This window comes from Kogia breviceps, chromosome 20 (assembly GCF_026419965.1).
Source record: "Kogia breviceps isolate mKogBre1 chromosome 20, mKogBre1 haplotype 1, whole genome shotgun sequence".
NCBI lineage: Eukaryota > Metazoa > Chordata > Mammalia > Artiodactyla > Physeteridae > Kogia > Kogia breviceps.
The window spans coordinates 12,418,777-12,432,905 of NC_081329.1; the positions used below are offsets into that span (position 1 = coordinate 12,418,777).

General features: G+C 40.6%; 1 protein-coding gene across 2 annotated transcripts in view; it reads left to right on the forward strand.

Moving 5' to 3' along the window:
- The window catches only part of SNX25 (sorting nexin 25), a 111,202-nt gene that overhangs the window by 72,109 nt on the left and 24,964 nt on the right, over positions 1 to 14,129 (forward strand). For both annotated transcript variants that reach the window (XR_010838451.1, XM_059049333.2), the window contains exons 7-9: positions 6,529 to 6,710; positions 10,086 to 10,217; positions 12,246 to 12,518. Coding sequence is in view for 1 of the 2 variants with exons in the window: in XM_059049333.2 (XP_058905316.1) it covers positions 6,529 to 6,710; positions 10,086 to 10,217; positions 12,246 to 12,518 (587 nt within the window). In the remaining variant the exon portion in view is untranslated. The remainder of the gene's footprint in view (positions 1 to 6,528; positions 6,711 to 10,085; positions 10,218 to 12,245; positions 12,519 to 14,129) is intronic.

A 14,129-nucleotide genomic window follows, 5' to 3' on the forward strand; every position in this document is an offset into this window, starting at 1 on the left:
GTCGGTGGTGTTTTCTAGCGAGGAACCCCCTAATCCCTTCCCTTGATTGCGTGGGGGTGTGTGAGGAGACCTATGCATCGTGGGGGACAGAACCCAATGTTGGGGAGTCGGGGTAGTGTAGCCTTGCCTTCTGCACTGTCACAGGAGCTGTGCCTCTGTATTAATACTTCTCAGTGGGGTGGGAGGACAGGGGCATTTGACAAGGTCTAGAGACATTTTTGGCTGTCACCCAGGCGGAAAGGGATGCTACTGGCATCTAGTGGTAGAGGCCAGGGATGCTGCTAAACATCCCACGATACACAGGACAGCCCCACAGCGAAGATTTATCCACCCAGAATGTCACTGGTGCCCAGGCTGAGAGACCCTGCTGTGTGTCGTCCGTGGAATTCCTCAATCGACCTGCCGAGGCTGTTGCAGTTAGGCTATGCCTTGGAATTTGATAGTGCACTGTGAGAAAAGAAATACTCTATTGTTGATACTTCTGAGTACTTGAAAAATACAGCGGTGCCATTTGAATCCAGTTATACTTGTGCTACTTCTGGAGCCCTTGGTTTGCACTGTAGGTTACTTTACCCTCCTTTGCCACATTGGAGATAGTATCTAACAGTTGTCCCCTGGTGCTTTGGTTTTACTGCAGGTCACTTTACTCACTTAAGGAAGAACTATATCATAGGCAGAAGGCTTACAGCAAAAAGCAGTTCTGTGATGTTGTTCATAGGTCCACTGAAATATCCTTATTGGGTTCGCCTAAGGTCTAATCCAAATGTCCTTTTCCGCAAATGACCCCCTTTCCTTTTGCTCTGACCTCAGTAGAATCTAGACTCTCTAGGAAGGAAAACAGTAGACATTTATAATTAATTGTTTTAGAAGATTATATCACTCTTGTGTTCTTCTTGGCACCCATGTAAAGAGCCACTGCCACCCAGTGTGTCACCTGCCACTGTTTGTGGTCTCGGCCTTCTTTTTAAATCTGGATTAAACATTGTGTGGTTAACCAGTTTTTAACGGTGTGCAGCATTACCTAGGTCTCTGCAGAGAGACAGCTGCAGGAGTCTCGCTTGAGCTGGGCAGTGCATCTTCCAGCCTCTTGCCTGCGCTTCTCTTGGTGTGAAGACTTCTTGCATGGACGGGTTCTCAGGTCACAAAGAAGCGTATTCATCTGCATCGCTGGATTTACTGGGATTTTTGCATGGCAGTCGCATGCGCTGCAGGAGCGCCCTGTTAGTCATTTAGCCCTCAACGTGGCATTCGTTTTCTGAGGCAAAAATAAACAGTATTGTCTGAGCAACAAGTTGCTGTAGCGTTTGTTAGCAACAAGCTTTGTCATCAGACAATGGCTTTGTCTTGCCTTTAACAAACAGAATGCATTCACGTGAGCAGGGGACCTTCAGGCAGGACTCCAGAATGTCTTCTCAGCTCTGCAGCTGGGTTTTAGGGGAAGGTTTATTCTCTTTCTTCCTTCCCTTTGGAATTTGCCTCAGTTTTTGTCCTTTTAGAAAGACGTTTAAGCCTTCTCAGGAGAAGAATTTGGTGGTTATTAAATGTGTGTCAGTTTCTTTCTCTATATCTTTCTTTTTATTAGTCTGTTTTAACCCAAAATTAAAATTGCAGTCTAGGTTTATTCCATAAAAGGCAACTTTTTGTCCCTCAATTTTAAAGTAGGTTAAATGCTATGTATGAAATTTAGAGTTTAAGGGTATATGTTTAGAATGTTTAAAGTAAATGTAACCAATGCAAAATAGTTTAAGGATATATGCTTTAAATCTATTTAAAATAACTGTAATCAATGCAGAATAGCGGAATATAACTGTAGGAGTTTAAGCTCCTTAGAATCTAAGTATAATGGAAATAACATGAGCTTTGGAGGTAGAAAGATAAATGAAAACTTTTCTGAAAAATTCACTATTCCCAGCATGTATTTCTTTAGGTACACACACGAATAGTTTTAGTTTGCAATAGGCTGATTTGGGGACGGACTACATTTACTTTTGTCTTCCCACTAAGGGGGCTCTGAAATATGCTTTTTTCCTCTCGAGATGAGTGCTGAGTTAAGTTCTTTGGTCAGGGCCTCTCTGTCAGCCAAGAATAGGATATGCTGAGAAACCATCATTGAAGTCAAATGAAAATGTCTCCTCAGCACATGTATGAAAAACATCCTGTAATACCTCACAGACCCTCCTGAGCGAGGCTGACTGTTGACTTGAAGTCTGCCTGTGACCGTTGGTGATAAATATCAGAAAAAGCTGCTCTGAAAGACACAGTGTTTTGTGGTCCTTGCCTGAGTTTTTCCAGTTGATTGTTCAGCCTGCCCAGGCGCTATTATAAGCATCTGCGCGATTGACTGTGTGACACGAGGGTGGTGACGACACCCTAGGGAATTGGAGGTCTCCCTAGGTGTGTAAAATTTCACTTAGACTCTGTGTCCGGGGCACCGAGAAACACAACACCAACCCTCTTTTATTGTCGCCGGTTCCGGTCTAAGTCCGGTGTACGCTGACTCACCTCCAGAGCTGTGCTCTGACCTGCCCAGGAAGGTTTATACCCATCCAGAGGTCGCCTGGGCCCTGGACACCACCTGAAACAGTCCCGCCGTGTTTCCGAAGTGAGCTTGCTCTGCCACTTTCCACGGTGGCTTTCACACTTTGCCCACTTTCCTCAGGCCTCTGTCCCCTCCCCCTTTTTACGCACCTCCCTCTGAGCAGATAACTTCCCTCCCCACTTCCAGAAAACAGAAACCCTAGGAAGAGAACTGCTCCAGCTCCCGGCCACCAGCTCCCAGTTTGCCTGTGTCTGCACCCATCGCTGTGCCTTCCGTGTTACCACAGTGGAGGAGGTGGCCTTTCCCAAAGCCAGCCTCCTCAGGTGTCTACTGGGTACCACTCCCCATCTGTCACCTTTTTTTTCTTTTAAGTGGTTCCTGCTCATCAGCATTAAAACCAGCTCATTTCTTGCCCATTTAAAAAAAAAAAAGAAAAGAAAAATGTCTTCCCTCAACCCAGCCCTTCCCTGCCTTCAGGTGTGTATGCAAAGCCAGTCTGTTGTCCACAAGGAAATGCTCAGCGCTTATCGTTTTTAAAAATTAATTTCGTGTGAGTCTTTTGCTTTTTATAAGTTATATAATGTCAGCTTAAGGAAACAAACCATTGTATATGTTTTTGAGGTGATTTTCTTTTTTTAAAAATAAATTTATTTATTTGTTTTGGGCTTGTTGGGTCTTTGTTGCTGCGTGCAGGCTTTCTCTAGTTGCGGCGAGCGGGGGCTACTCTTCGTTGTGGTGTGCAGGCTTCTCGTTGCGGTGGCTTCTCTCGTTGCGGAGGATGGGCTCTAGGTGCGTGGGCTTCAGTAGTTGTGGCTCGCGGGCTCTAGGGTGCAGGCTCAGTAGTTGTGGCGCACGGGCTTAGTTGCTCTGTGGCATGTGGGATCTTCCCGGACCAGGGCTCGAACCCGTGTCCCCTACCTTGGCAGGCGGATTCTTAACCACAGTGCCACCAGGGAAGCCCATTGTAAATGTTTTTAAATTAAATTTTAAAAAAGTCTCACTAAGACCATGTAGCTCGTGGTGGCAGAGCCCGAATTCTAGTCTGATTCCAGACTCTACTGACAACTGTCTACTGCATTTGACGTGGAGGTCCACTAGCGATCTTGGCCACAGGAGATTTGATGGAGGGGAGGGCTAGACACCGTAACAGAGTAAGTTGAAGAATGGGAGTGGGGAGACTCACCCTGGTTCTCTCCTTCACAGCCAGAGTTCTGGACAGAGCACAGTACCTGATCCACAGCAAGCACTCAGCAAAACGTTAGCTATGTTGTGTTGACCTCTCGGCAACATTTGACACAGATCGTACATCCACTCAACACATTTTATGAGTCCCTCGTGTGCTGCCAGGCACTCTCGTAGGTGCTGATGGTACAGCAGTGTGTGAACAGACAAAACTCTACCTTTATGAGGACATACAGGATAACTAAGTTGAATACGCAGTATGGCGGTCGTGCTGTAGAGCAGGGGTCCCCCAACCCCCTGTCAGGAGCCGGGCTGCCCAGCAGGAGGTAAGTGGCAGGGGAGCAAGCAGAGCTTCATCGGCCGCCCCCCACTGCTCGCATCACCGCCTGGACCATCACCGCCCCCCCCCACACCCGCCGTCTGTGGAAACGCTGTCTTCCACGAAACCTGCCCCTGGAGCCAAAAAGCTTGGGGACCGCTGCGCTAGAGAAGGAAAGACGGGAGAAGACTGGTGTTTTAGGGTGGAGGTTGCAGGTAGAAAGAGAGTGGCCGGGGAGGTCTTCCCTGAACCCTGAACTAGGGACCTGAAGGGGGCGGGGAACTGAGCCAGGCCGATTCCTGGGGGATGAAGGGGCCAGGCTGAGAGGATGGATAGTAGAGCCCCGAGCAGGGAGCGACGCAGTGTGTCCACGAAGCTGGTCACCGTAGACCACGTAGTGTGTGACTCCGTTAGTACGAAGTGTCCAGGATGGGCAGTCCAGAGTCAGCCCTATAACGTAGTGGTTCACTATTTTTATAGATTATACTCCATATAAAGTTGTTATAAAATATTGGCTATATTTCTTGTGCTGTATGTTATATCCTTGTAACTGATTTATTTTATACCTGGTAGTTTGTACCTCTTAATCCCCTTCATCTATGCTGGCCCTCCCCATGCTCCTCTTCCCTCCGGTAACCACTAGTTTATTATCTGTATCTGTGAGTCTGTTTCTGTTTTGTTACATTCATTCGTTTTAGTTTTTTAAGATTCCACATATAAGTGAAAACATATAGCATTTGTCTTTTTCTGTCTGACTTATTTCACTAAATATAATAGCCCCCAGGTCCACCCATGTTGCAAATGGCAAAATTTCATTCTTTTTACGGCTGAGTAATATTCCATTATATATATTGGGTGGGTCAAAAAGTGCCTTTGGTTTTTAAAGTAAAAATAAAAGACACATTTTTCATTTTCACCAAGAACTTTACTGAACGGTGTATTCATCCTTTTGTTCTACTACCTTCTGCCACTTTTCAGGCAACTTCATTATTCCACCTTCCCAAAACTTATCTTTTTGAGCAAAGAACTGTTCCAGGTGCCTTTTACAGTCTTCCAGGGAATTGAAATTTTTTCCATTAAGAGAAGTTTGTAAAGACTGAAATAAATGGAAATCTGAAGGTGCAATGTCTGGTGAATACAGCGGATGAATCAGAACTTCCCAGCCGAACTGTTACAGTTTTTGCCTGGTCATCACAGAAACACTCAGTCTTGCGTTATCCTGATGGAAGATTATGTGTTTTCTCTTGACTAATTCTGGATGCTTTTTGTCGAGTGCTACTTTCAGTTGGTCTAATCAGGAGCAGTGCTTGTTGGAATTAATTGTTTGGTTTTCCAGAAGGAGCTCATGATAGAGGAACTCCCCTCCAGTCCCAACATATACGCAACATCATCTTTGGATGAAGACCAGCCTTTAGTGTGGTTGGTGACGGTGCATTTCGCTTGCCCCACGATCTCTTCTGTTCCACATTCTTGTACAGTATCCACTTTTCATCGCCCGTCACAATTTGTTTTAAAAACGGAGCGTTTTCATTATGTTTCAGGGGAGAATTGCGTGTGGAAATCTGGTCAAGAAGGGTTTTTGTGCTTAACTTACATGCAGCCCAAGCATCAAAGCGATTCACATAAAACCAAGCTGGCGCAAATGATTTTCAGTGCTCGGTTTGGATATTTTGAGTATGTTGGCTATGTCCCGTGTGGTATAACATCGATTGTTCTCAATTATTGTTTTGATTTGATCGCTGTCAGTTTCAACTGGTCTACCTGCCCGTGGAGCATCGTCCAGCGAGATATCTCCAGCACGAAACTTCGCAAACCACCTTTGACACGTTTGATCAGTCACAGCATCTTCTCCATACATGGCACAGATCTTTTTTTGCATTTCAGTTGTGTTTTTACCTTTCTTGAAATGATAAAGAATAATATGCCAAAAATGTTGCTTTTTTGCTTCCATTTTCAATGTTAAAATGGCTACACAAAAATTCACCAATCTTGATAAGTCTTTTTTTTAACGCACACTGGTGTGACAGCTGTCACATACAATCTAACGAAATGGTTTCAAATGAAGTTAAAGACAACTAAGTGCTACTGGAGCCATCTTACGGAAACAAACAAACCTTTTGGCCCACCCAATGTATATGTGTGTCCCATCTTCTTTATCTGTTCATCTGTTGATGGTCACTTAGGTTGCTTCTGTATCTTGGCTGTTGTAAGTAGTGCTGCTGTGAACATTGGGGTGCATATATCTTTTTGAATTAGTGTTTTCATTTTCTTTGGATACATACTCAGGAGTGGAATTGCTGGGTCATATGGTTGTTCTATTTTTAAGTTTTTGAGGAACCTTCATATTGTTTTCCATAGTGGCTGTCCTTTAGTGCCCACTGCTGCTCAGAACGTACCACATCGGACATTAATTTGGCCCACAGTTGCTGTGTTGCCTCTTTTGTACCTTGTCCCCTGATCAGTGCGCTACCCATCTATCTCATTCAAGGTAAAGAAACCGCTGCCATGAAGGCTGATCTCCTGAGGGCCAGGAACATGAAAAGGTACATTAACCAACTGACTGTAGCAAAGAAGCGGTGTGAGAAGAGGATCAGAGGCCTGGGGGGCCCTGCCTATGACCAGCAAGAGGGTGGGCCCTTGCATGAGGGGGAAGGGCCTCAAAGCCAGAAGGTAGGACTTTGTAGTCTCTTGTTCTGCCGTTTCATGTTTGTGACGAACACGGGTTTAATCACACAGACAATCTTTTCACTTCTTGGTATTTAACCTAAGACATATATTCCAGAACACAGACTCACATGTTTACTTTTATGAGTCAGGTAGCCGTATTTCTTGGTGTGGGGTGCGTGTGTGTGCACACATGCCTGTGTGTGTTTTACTGTCCCCCTTTTGCCCTCCCACAATCCCAGAGGAGCATATTTATACTTTCAAGGGCTTAGTCAGGTTACTCACTACGAATTGGATAGAAATTACCACCAGTGAAGTAGAAGGTCTTATTACAGGTTATTTTACTTAGCTCTCTACACAGTGCTGTGAATATGTGCTCCATATCCCCATTTTACAGGTGAAGAAACAGGTGGTTTAAATAAATTACCTGATAAGGCCACGTGGGTAAGAAGAGGCAGAACTAGATAAAAACCCAGATCTAGTTGATTCACAAATCTGAGTGTAGCCCAGGACTCTGCACTTGAATGTGATAAGATTCCCTGACTTTGTTTCTCCCCGAGTTCTTGTGGAGCTCTCAGTCCATCTTTCCTTCTTGACTTCCATACTGTTTTTAGTTTGCTAAATTTTTTGGCCTGAATACAAATCAGGTTATTTCTTAAAGAGAGTAAGTATTTTATTATAGTTAAGAAGCTGTGCTACAGAGTTAGAAAGCCTGGCTTTTAATCCCAGGTCTGCTGGGGATTGACTTTGGGCAAGTTAGTTAGCCTCTCTGTACTCTGTTTGTAAAGTAGGGTTAACTGTACATCCCCTACAGGGCGTGATAATCATTAAATTAAATAATGCACATAAAATGGTAAGTATGGTACTTGGTGTAGAATGAGCACTTACTAAACATTTGTTATTACTGGCAGTAATTTTTCGGGGGTATGTTTAGTGATGTTATAAATGTAAGAGGAATCCAATTGTGATCTCTCCTTTTAGGATAAAACATCGGTCCCAAGAGCCTAATTCTCCACGTTCTCATTTGTACGCCGTAGATAGGCTCATGAGTGTGTCGTAGATATTCGGCAGCTAGAGAATCTTGGGCCTGGGTCCCTCTTGGTAACATGCTGGGTGTTTTAAGAGCACATTTACTTACTCTTCTAGGCCTTGTGGTCCTTTTGAGTGCTTAGGGGATATATTTCCTAGGGAAAAATTAACCTGCTGGTCAAGGGATAACATACACAAAACATAAAACTAAGTTAATAGAGTACGCATCATGAAACCAGATCCAGTGGGTTTGGGAGATAGTGAAAAAGGAGTAAATAAAAATCCCTGAAGGGGAGTAAAGAACAATCTGCCTTCATAGGCTACCTTCCAGCCTGAAATACTTCATGGCCTTCGGCATATGAGACATCACCAGGACAATTTTTTGTCTTCTGCTCAGAGATTCTTGATTGTGGCATCAGCCCTCCCAGAATTACCAGAAGTCTTAGGACAGAAGGAAACGTGCTGATCCAACAGAAGGAAATTAATGCAAGAGCACAGTGTTTGCTATATGGAAGCCCTTAGTAAATGTTAATTGGTATTACATTGTCTATATATATATATATATATATATTTTTTTTTTTTAAATCATGTATTTAGCAGTAGTGTCAACTTGGACCTACCCAGTCTTTTCTTTCCACTTCCACACAACAGTCTCAGGATTACTGAGATTAGTTCATCTCAAATTAGCACAATGGGATTGAGTTCATCTCACGTTAACACGTTTGACTCAGAAGTGTGCAGTCTTCTTATCCTGGTCACCCAGACCCACACCGTTAGTGTAGGTGTTAATCAGTGAAAGGCTTATGCAGGCTTCAAGAGAAAATAGAAAACAAATGGAGTAGAGAACTTGGTTAATTCACCAGCTAAGATATGAGATATATCAGATGTTTAGTTAGACTTGAGATATATTTGCTGTCATTTATTTGTATATATTTGCATTTTTAGAACTAAACATAAGAGTGTTCATAGACACAATAAAAGAATCTAAAAGTGGCTGATATTTTAGAAGATGTTTTGGACTTGATTTTGCAAACATGTGGGTTTGTATCTAACTTGAAATTCATTTGAGTCCATGAAATTATACTGGGAAGACTTCCTTAGAGTTGTTGAGTGTCTTTCCTGCCCAGCTCCTCCCCATGTTAAAAATGGATTGCTGTCTGAGTGATCTGTCATTCCTAGCCAGAGTCGATATGGGAGCCTTCAGACCTCTTTGGAGCCTGTACAGTTAGGTTTTGTACCTAAAAATGCTTCACTGGTAGGTTTACATAAAGTGAGGAAACATGCTACGGTCTCCCAGAGTTAGTAAAGTAAATCCTAAATGTTCATAGTCTGTAGCAAGGGATCAGACTATTTTGATTACTTAGTTATCAAAAATTGTTAGAAAAATGCCTGCCCCTTTCTGCCCACCAGACAGAGTGACGACTTACTGTCAGCGGCAGAAAGAGTTGAACATGCGTTGAGCATATGCACTTGATTGTAGAAAGATCTTAACTGATAACACTGCTGAAGTTTTTCCAATCGCCACAATATTAATTTTAAAAATCTTAAATGTAAGTTTTCCTTTCGTTGCAGTATACATAGACATCATTTTTATTACTAATTAATAACTGAGGATATAGGAGTTAAATTCCTTCTAAATTAATTTGAGGCATTTCTCCTAGTTGAGTCATGAATTATTTTGAAGCTCATCTGCTTTCTCATATTATAGCAGTCCACACTCAAGATTGATCTCACTGTGTCTTCAGGTAGTGGTTTTTCTTTTCTGTAAGCATTCAAAATAGTAAACAAAGGAGTCATTTTGATACATCTCTACAACAGTTTTATGGGCCAATTAAAATGATGCATACAAAAGATTTTTTTAATGAATGTGATATTATAAACGAAAAGGTATGAAATCATTGGTAGATTTCCTCAGCTATATGAAAATAGGATGGAAAGCAAAAATGCCAAATTATTAGGCTCCAGCTTCCTGGCCTTTTATATATTTCTCTTCACTTTTTCTATTATTGGCATGATTGCCAATAATAGAAATCCCATAAGGCAGGGATTTTTGTCTGTTTCATTTCCTAGAAATGTGCCTGATACAGAGTAGATGCCAAATAAATCTTTTGCTGAATAAGTGAATGATTAATAGAAAATTTGTATTTATTGAATATGTGCATTTTGAATATTCAATAAACTTTTTAAATTTAAAATTTAGGAAGGTGAGAGAAGTGTACTGTATTACATTGACTATGAACTTAGAAAATGAGACATTTTTTCCTGAATGTAGAAATTAATCCATTGGAAGTTAAAGCAAACTGATATTTAAAATTTGATTTTTAAAAACTTTCTCTTAAATTCCCTTCATAGATTCTTCAATTCGAAGATATCTTGGCCAATACTTCCTACCGAGAGCACTTTCGAACGTACATGGAAAGGATGGACAAGAGAGCTCTGATTAGCTTTTGGGAGTCTGTGGAATATTTAAAGAATGCTAACAAGGTAGGATATATAGGCCCAAAGGAATATTAATCACTAGCTGATGAAAACTTGTATGTTAGGCAGGTCTGTGTTTCTCAATAAAGCTGTAAGATAAGATACATTAAAAGAATACTTTAAACCAAATATATTATTGGCATTATGTTCTAGCCCGTAATGGTAAATAGAATTAGATTTCATTTTTACAAAAAGTGCTTTTGAATGTGTAGTCAAGGAAAAAAGATTTACAGATATCCCCAATTACTGAATTTAGTTTCAGGTAGTTATTTTTTAACCCATTATAAAAAAAGGCGTATACTTAACCCACATGGCTGTTACAATAAATTTGGTCTTATCACCTATGCTTCAATCTCATAACCTTGTTATTTTTAATATCATAATGTGCACATTTTACACAACTGTCCTTCTTTTATTTAATTTAAAATATGATTGTGTTAAGGAAGACGAAAAATAATTTTTGGTTACAGATGCCTATTACAGCACAAAGCCCAGCAATAAGCATTGTGTTTTGCACTTGGCAAGTTCTCAATATGTATTTAAGAATTAAATTGAAGAATGTGAAATATATATGTGTGTATATATATATATGTCTAAAAACATATATAATAATATGTACAACATATATAATACATGCATTTTGAGATGCTTATTTATTTATTTTTAACATTTTTATGGGAGTGTAATTGCTTTACAACGGTGTGTTAGTTTCTGCTTTATAACAAAGTGAATCAGGTATACATGTACATATGTCCCCATATCTCCTCCCTCTTGCGTCTCCCTCCCACCCTCCCAATCCCACCCCTCTAGGTGGTCACAAAGCACCGAGCTGATCTCCCAGTGCTGTGTGGCTGCTTCCCACTAGGTAGCTATTTTACATTTGGTAGTGTATATATGTCCACGCCACTCTTGAGAGGCTTATTAAAGTAAGCATAAACAGCACGATGTACATTAAATTACTCATTTGCACTTCATATGAACGTTGCTAGGGCTGAATACCAACTTAAAAGACATCATAAATTACAAACCACTTTGGTTAAGGAACTAAATCCAGTCTCATAGTATTTTTAAATCTTCTTAGGAATGTCTTTCATTGTTAATTTATAAGCCACAAATTACCTCATTTTACTCAATATTATATTTGCCAACTTTATTACATATTTTATTTACCAGACTTTACTACATACTTGACTTTTGGCTGCTCTCAGAGGAATATTGAAAAGAGCAATCTAAAAAATTTTCCTGAACTACTGAAAACAAGTTGGAAAATGTCAATGCAGTAAGAGGATATAGCTTCCTCAAATAGCTATATTTTGACCTAGCAACACTGATTTGGATGTAAAACTTCCGGATTGCTTGTTATATTCATAATATTCGTTAAGTCGTTTGTCTTCATTTTTTGCTACCGTCGAAGACTTTTCATAACATTTCTAGAGTTAATAAGTTGTCTGTAGCGGAAATGTAAAGGTTATGTTAATGAGATGTTTGCACCTCCGAATTAGGCTTAGTACATTTAGGCGGAGACCTTGTTTAAGACCAAGCTGTGTAATACAAGCTTTATTACAATGTAGTAAGTCATCATTCTGAAGAATATTTCTCTTGCTTTCTTTAATTATACAATTATTATATTGACTTTCTTCTGGAGTGAGAAGTTGGCATTTCTAATTATTTTTACTAGATGAAAAAGTCATACTGAATTTAGCTGATAAATTGTATTCCTGTGGAACTGAGATTTATGAGAAGGAATCCACTGCAAGAAGAGAACTGTTCTCATTCTTATTTTTTTCCTTCCAGCATTAAAAAGAAATTACATTTGTTAACTGTTCAACGTAAAGTGTTCCTTTTAAGGCACCAGTTGTTTTTTCAGGGTCTGACACTCACCCCTTGGCCCTGAATGTGCCCACAAAAGCCTTTGCACACTCATCCTACAGTCTATGGGTCTCCCTTCCACCTTTAAAGTGCAGAGAATTCAGAAGAAAATAGTTTTTCTCAGAGATGGTATTTCTTACTTTCTTCATCTTCCTGTCTTTTCAGAACGAAATTCCACAATTAGTTGGTGAAATTTACCAGAATTTCTTCGTGGAGAGCAAAGAAATATCTGTGGAAAAATCACTTTACAAAGAAATCCAGCAGTGTCTTGTAGGAAATAAAGGAATCGAAGTGTTCTGCAAAATCCAGGGAGACGTTTATGAGATGCTGAAGGATAGGTATTACCCTTCATTTATTGTCAGTGACCTGTATGAGAAATTGATGATAAAAGAGGAAGAAAAACATGTCTCCCAGTTGATTTCCAACAAGGATGAAATGGTGAGTCACGTTTAATTTTCTGCTTCCTTTTGAGTGGATACGCTTTGAATATGATTATATGGGTGCAGATTGTGTGAGCCAGATTTGGTGTGCACCTTTATCTTCTGGCATACAGCACTTTTTTTTTTTAACATCTTTATTGGAGTATAATCGCTTTACAATGGTGTGCTAATTTCTGCTTTATAACAAAGTGAATCAGCTATACATATACATATGTCCCCATATCTCCTCCCTCTTGCGTCTCCCTCCCACCCTCCCTATCCCACCCCTCTAGGTGGTCACAGAGCACCGAGCTGATCTCCCTGTGCTATGCGGCTGCTTCCCACAAGCTATGTATTTTACATTTGGTAGTATATATAAGTCCATGCTACTCTCTCACTTCGTCCCAGCTTACCCTTCCCCCTCCCCGTGTCCTCGAGTCCATTCTCTACGTCTTAGCATACGGCACTTTAAGTGGAACTTTAAGTTGAATTTCCTTGTTGCTTCTCGTCCTCACTTCTGTCTTTGTCCTCTGACCAGCTGGGTACCACCACCCAGTGCTGAGTCAGAGACCACCCCCTGCTCTGTCTGCCTGAGACACAGCTGGGTTTGACTCCTGAAAAGTGAGGGCAGAAAATCTGTGGGGTGGGACATTTGTGACCAAGTAAGAGAATCATTAGCACAACAGTCCAGCTGGAGAACAGACAAAAAGGATGGGGAAGAAATGAGGAGAGGTAGAGAATGCAGGAAATATTTTGGAGTTAAAAAAAAAATCAGATGAAATTAAGATGTTTTGAAAGAAACCTTGTCCAGCCATACCTGAAGTCTAATTTTCTTATAGTGTCCTGGGTCGTTTTGGATATAGCCCCAGTTGCCATCTCCCTTTTACTACTAATGACCTATATGAGTTTGAAGGTTTTGAAGGTACAAAGGAAAAGTGTTTTAGAATCACCTTATATAGAAAGATTATAATTTATCTTGGATTCTTTCTTTCTGTCCAGTTCACTGTATCTCAAGCCCTGAGGAATCAGGTACTTGTTCATGATGGTATTAGAACCAGATGTCTCTGAACCGTTGGTAAAGTCATTCATTCAGACTTTTGAAAACAAGTTTTGTTACTTGGTTCTTTACATTTTCAGTGTATAAAACCACTGAACTAATCGGTCCAAAACTCGTTACACATTGCATTTTATTTTTAGGATAGCACAGCTAAAACAAACTGATCTCTCTACCTCAGAAATTAAAATGGTTAATATTCAAATGTTGTGAAAAGTTTGTCCAAATTATAATACCCAACAGATAAATTGAATAAGGACTTGAACTGACAGTTAATATGAAAGGTAATAAATAGTAAACAAACATGAAAAAATGTGCAGCTTCACCTAGCATTCAGAGAAGGGTGGTATGTGTCACTGATCTTTTGAAAGCTCCTACTCTTTGTTCCAGCAGTCCCACTTCTAGAAATGTATCCTATGAAAAGAACTAAAATGTAGGAAAAAAAAAAGTTTATGCACAGTGGAGTTTATTTTAGTTTTGGGGAAGGCAAAAAAGCAGAATCAACCCGTAGCAATAGGGATATGCCTCAGTATATTATCAATTCATAGAATACTATGCAGCCATAGCAGTTATAAC